The 5,934-nt window shown below is 53.8% G+C and overlaps 1 protein-coding gene across 1 annotated transcript in view; it reads left to right on the top strand.

The window, feature by feature from the left end:
• The first annotated feature begins 287 nt into the window (after positions 1 to 287).
• Positions 288 to 5,934, top strand: part of HNF4A (hepatocyte nuclear factor 4, alpha) — a 16,330-nt gene continuing 10,683 nt past the window's right edge. Inside the window, exons 1-3 of the mRNA XM_010076398.1 lie at positions 288 to 408; positions 4,005 to 4,179; positions 5,863 to 5,934. Coding sequence (XP_010074700.1) covers positions 288 to 408; positions 4,005 to 4,179; positions 5,863 to 5,934 — 368 coding nt within the window. The remainder of the gene's footprint in view (positions 409 to 4,004; positions 4,180 to 5,862) is intronic.

Genomic DNA, 5,934 nt, shown 5'->3' on the forward strand with positions numbered 1-5,934 from the left:
AAGCGCCTCGAGATTCAATAATAAACAGTCAACAAGAATCACTGCTGCTCCACCAAAAAAAAAAAAAAAAACCACCAGCTTAGCAGTGGGTGAGATGATTAAAGATTAACCCCCTGCCTCCTGCCTCCACCCCTCTGGGGAGTATAGGCCTTGAGGCTCAGCAAATCCTTTCAGAGAAATATTTGAAATAAAAGACAACAGATAGGGGACGCAGCGAAGACGGAGGGAGGCAGAAGGGCCAATAGCCTCGGACGAGGGAATCGGTACAATCTGGCCCGTGTTTGCTGATGATAATGCGCCTTTCCAAAGCCCTAATAGACATGGAGATGGCAGATTATAGCGCAGCGCTAGACCCGGCGTATACCACTCTGGAGTTTGAGAATATGCAGGTGCTGGCGATGGGCAATGGTAAGTCCCCTCCATCTTCTCCCCTCCGCGGTGGTGGGTCGCGCCGGGGGCTGCAGGAGAAGTCCCGAAATGCTGCTGGGGAGGGCTGGGGCACGGCAGGGTGTCAGCCGGGGGACTCCCAGCAGCTCATCACAGGGTTTCTGCTTCCCCCTGGGAGAAAGAGAGGTGGTGGAGCAATGCTGTGCTGGGCGCAGGCGGGACGGTGCCCTGCAGCCCAGCCACCTTGGGGACGGGCTCACATCAGGAGCTGAGCGCGATGAGAAGTCCCCACCAGACATTCAGCCCAGGGACCAGGGCTGGGGCTGAGCACAGGAGGGTCTCATCTCCCCCAGACCCCACCCAAGAGAAAAGACCAGCCAAAAGCTCCCAAGTGAAAAGCTGCTGACAGCTCCTGGACAGACCACCGAGCCGTGGCTCCAGAGCAGAGAGCTGGTCCCAACCCAGCAGCAGCTGGTGTTAGATTTTCCCAGAGCAGAAAGCCATTTAGCACCTAGCAAGGGTGGAAATCACTATGGCCCCGAGGCCATGGCCCTTCCCCACACAGTGCTGGCTGTAGGGTGGCATCCCCTTCCCTGGGAGCACTGCGGGGCTGGGAGGCTCCGCTCCTGGGAAGAGGGGTGAGGGGACCGGGCAAGCACAGAGGTGCATCCCCATCCCCTCAGGAGGGTAGGGTCATGCTTAACCCCCCAGGATTCACAATGCTGGTCCACCCATTTGGGGACCAAGGAGTCTTGGAGATTAAATGCTCAGAGATAACAGGAGATTCTTCTCCAAGTCTCCCCTAAAGTCTCTCTAAATACGAGGTTAATGACTAAACGAAGCACACCACAGAAAGCATCCCTCGAGCCCTTTCCTCCTGCCTGTCGTGTCACCCCGGCTGCCAGGCACCCCTGACCCCGATGGCTGTGCTGGTGGTTCAGGCTCTCCCCTTGCAGACAGTGCAGGTCTTCCCCAGGTTATGGTTCTGCTCCATCACAGCCATGACACCGTGGTGCCAAGGTGGCTCTGCTGTGCAATAACCCCTCACCACCGTGGGTCTCAGCCCCTTTTCTTCTCCTGGGGCTGGTCCTACCCACCCGGGGGTCTAGGGGCTGAGAGCAGCCCCCTTCAACTCTCCAGGATGAGCCCAGATGTTGCTCCCTCTCTGTGCCCCTCTCCCACCCAGCACGCAGAAGCTCCTGCATGGGGCGGCTGCAACTTGGCCCCCCCGGACAGAGGGCAACAATAATTTTATATTAAAAGATCAGGCATGATATGAAATGCACCCTAGGGGTGGATGAGTCAGCTGGGTCAGGCAGCACCAGCACCTCTCCCCTCCTCTGCCCAGCTCCAGATCAGGGGCAGGTCTCACCTCCGAGGCTGCTATAGCACTCCAACTGCCTGCACCTCTGCCCGAAAAACCTCCCTCTCCTCTGGTCAAGGACTGCATGAGAGAGAGCTCAGCCCCTGCCCAGCACAGCTCCAGCCCAGAAGTAGCTGCTCAGCAGAGACCAACTCTGCCACTGTCACAGACCAAACGCATCCCACCTTCAGACAGGCTTGGGGACCTCCCGAGGAGCTCCTGTCCTAACACATCTCAGCAAGGTCTAAAAGTCAGATGTTTTCTTTCCTCCATTTACCTGAACTCCAAATCAACATCCATTAAACCCACTTCAGCGCCGCAGCCAGAAGCCCACATTTCTGGCATTACAACATAAACTTGGAAAATTATCCATTAGGCAATAATGCCATTGTCAGTTGGCTATTAGACTAAGATGTTGTAATTTCTTTGATAACGGTGCCAGTTTTTCCTGTTCCATGTTGATCTGATTACAGCAAGAGATACTGCTAAAAAGGGATTTATCTGGGCTGTCACAGATAGAAGTAATGTGATTATAGGCAGATCAGCAATCCTTCTCTCCTGTGAGTCCTATCTTTAGCTGAAACTGGAAATCCAACTTTCCTTCTGGAATGACCTTCATCCAGCTGAGCCCGCAGGATGCACTGGGAGGAAGGAGGTTTTCGGAGGCAAGCTGCTCACAGGGACAAGAGACAGCCAGAGCAGCCCTGGGAGGAGCTCAGGGCTTTGGGAGCAGAGAGGAGCTTTGCACAGCACTGCACGCACAGAAACATGGCTGTGTGCCAGGGCGTGCCAGGCAAGGACACAGAGAGGCAGCAAACTGACTCAGGAGAGAAATATAGGAGGGACATAAGGAATTAGAACGACAGAAAGCAGGCAGGGAAACGAAAGCTGCTGCCAGAGCCAGAGAAGGGGCTGGCTCGAGATTGCCCCTCCATGCCAGCTCGCTGCTGGGGATCACAGGATCCCCGACAGGTTACTCGTGCCAAGGGAGGGCACAAGGCTGTGCGCTGCCTGCTACAATATCCCTTTTTCTGCAAAATAAATGCTACAAGGGTAGCCCTGCCCCAGGCAGCTTTGCCCTAGCCTTCCCCAGAACCCAGGCTCCAGCTACCAAAGGGAGCCCTCCTGGGACCAGCCTTTTATAGCCCCCAGCCCCTTTCTGCTGGGTGTCAAGTGGGAGCAGCTGTGGCTCTCCTGGAGTGAGAGTTAACTGCGTCCCTGCCAAACCCAGAGACCAGGGACCAACAGACTAAGGGATTAAAATCCCAGCAGGTTTCTATGGCTTTGTAGATCCTGGGTATCATGTGCAACCAGGATTTCCACTGAGGCAGGGGAATGTGCCTGTGCTGATACAGGAAAATGTGCATGGGAGGGGACAATTAGATCAACTGAATTAAGGGCTGATCCCTTCAGCCTTGAGGTTTGTTTGGCTTGCTGGAGGGGTTTTAGCATAGGGCTTGTATGGTTTTGAGCCTTTCAGACATCCTTTCCTACAGAGGCTGCTGCAATTCTCCATCCTCCCAAAAGAGCCCTGCAAGCGTCAGTGCCCCTCAGTCTGTAAGGATGTCAGACACATCCATCTCAGCTGTGGTGCTACACGACTCCAGCAGATACCCAGCGTACAGCCTCCTCCATGCTATAGCATCACCCTTCCTTTCTGCATTAGCTTGATCAGTCCTTCCTTGCATGGGTGGTATTTGCCCACGTGAGTTTTCCAGCTGAAGCCACTCGAAGTCTTGTTCTCCTGAAGAACAACTGTGCAGGCTGGAGCTCCATGCGTGGCAGAGAGGCTCTGCAGCAAAAGGAGCTGGTCACCTCGTTTCTCTGACAGTGTCTGCTCAGGGCTGTCTTGGGCTCCTTTGGGGCTGTAACACAAACATTTCTCTAATAAATCAGCTGCTCACCCTGAGCTGTAATACCTCAGCTTTAACTCTGCACCAGCTTTTGTCTCTGGCCACGCTACTGCAGCCCAAAGCATCTGCAAATCCCTGAGGAATTTTGGCTCTGCTCTGACTCCTGCAAATGGATTTCTGCTTTGTCTGAAGGCATTATTGGAGTCAGACCTTTGGGAAGAGCTGTCTCACCCTGGTACATGGGGAGCTTTTGCACCCTCAGAATGCAATGGCTTCAGACACTCTGACTGGCCCCTGCTGCACAGCCTGGTTCCTTCAAAAATCAAGTCTCATTGGAAACTGAAGTAGGATATGTTTGCTGGATGTCTCACTGTCTTCTTCCCATGTCCTTCCCCAAGCAGACACGTCTCCATCAGAAGCAGCCAACCTCAACGCTTCCAACAGCATCGGGGTGAGCGCGCTGTGTGCCATCTGCGGGGACCGCGCCACGGGGAAGCATTACGGGGCTTCCAGCTGCGATGGCTGCAAAGGCTTCTTCAGGAGGAGCGTCCGGAAGAACCACATGTATTCCTGCAGGTAAGGACAGAGGGGACAGAGCCGCATGGCTGAGACAAAACAGTCCCTAGGAGCTGAACAGCAAAGCCCTCAAAGCGCAGCAGCATGGTCCTTCATCCTCTTCATCCTCCCTGCATCCTCCACTGCCTTCCCTGACCTCATCCTCCAGCTGGGAAGGGCCAGAGACAGCACTTACTCTGGGATTGCCCTCCAGTGACCACTGGGGAAAGACCCTGGGAGGTCTTGCCCTATTCCTTAGGGGCCAAACATGTGTTCTTCCAAATGGATATGGTCAATTGTGGATGCAGCCAGCAAACAAGGTGATGTTGAGGGGGAAGCCCTACTGCAGGGGCTGAGCACCTTGTTACCCAGCGCCCTGAGTGCAGCACAAACCCCGCTCGCTCCCTGGGGCACTTCAACAGCCTCCCATCCCTTCTCCATCATGAGAAGGAAGCATGTCTGCCATCTACCTAAAATGCCGTCACTGCCTGTTACGTGATAAAAGAAGAGTCACAGAAGAAATAGAGGAATTCTCAGCTCAGAGTGTATAAATCATTGGGGCTTTCTGAGTGAGTCACTCCTGATGGCCTGACAGCCACTTGGAGAGTGTGAACAGCAACATGACTCTAAAATCTGAGTGACAGAAAGAAGCCCCAGGTTTACGAGTGCAGATGAAGCACATCACCGCTTGCACCCCGGGGCTATTGAGGCTGGGAGCCCCCTCCCCACAGCTCCAGTGGGAAAAGCCAAGGTGCCCAGTTCTTTGGAGACGATGGCTTTTATCTAAGTGCTACAGAAATGCTTAAAAAGCTGCTTTCTGGCACCCATTTGGGGAAATCTTAGCTTGAGGCTTTAAAAAGTACAGTAGAAACAAGGCTTTTCAAAAGCTACAGAGCTGGGCATGGCTGGGAGCCTCTTCCTAACTCTGTACGCCTTGTCTTTACTTTGCAAGCTTGATCAATCAGCAGTAAATTGGACCAAATTTGCAAGTGAAATTCATGCTGCAAATGCCCACCAGGCTTGTGCTGCATGCAAGAGCCACACACATGGGAGATCAGTGTTTGCCCCGCCACGTGCAATGGATTTGGTGACACAAGGGTGGAGGGAAGGAGCTGGTTGCTTCCCAGCTCCTCTCTGAAGGGCAGGTGCCTGCAGAGATGTCTGCACACCGGCGATGCTGTCCAGAGGTCAGAAGCAACCTGCCTGGACCCCAGACAGAGCCCTGGAGAGATGCAAGGACTTAAACCCACTTCTTAACCTCACTAGCTCCAGAACAACCTTCTACCCTTTTTTATTCAGAATAAATACATTCTTTCTCCTCTCTAACTGGGATCTAACTTGCAACAGAGGCTCCCAAGGTGGGTCTGACCCTCCTGGCTCACACTTTTAGCTTCACTAGGGCTTGTTAGTCCATCACGACATCCTGTGCCTAGTGGTCAGTGAATAAGATCAGCAGTTGCTCCTGCACGCGACTGTCAGCTCCAGCCCGTCCTTACTGAACATCCAGAGGCAGAGCAGAGGGCTATGTTCACTGCAAAGAAGAAACCTCAGGTTAAAGCAAGTGTGGAAATGGCACACACCAGGGCTCTTTTCTCAGGGCGAGCCTGTGGGAACCTGCCGTGAGCACAGCTCGGAGCCTGGGGCTCTGTCTTGTCCTGCCTTCAGGCTCCGTTCTGCTGCTCTCACACCTCTCTTTCCTCCCAGGTTCAACAGGCAGTGTGTGGTAGACAAAGACAAAAGAAACCAGTGCCGATACTGCAGGCTTAAGAAGTGCTT

Source organism: Pterocles gutturalis, unplaced genomic scaffold (genome assembly GCF_000699245.1).
Source record: "Pterocles gutturalis isolate BGI_N339 unplaced genomic scaffold, ASM69924v1 scaffold28203, whole genome shotgun sequence".
Classification (NCBI taxonomy): Eukaryota; Metazoa; Chordata; class Aves; order Pterocliformes; family Pteroclidae; genus Pterocles; species Pterocles gutturalis.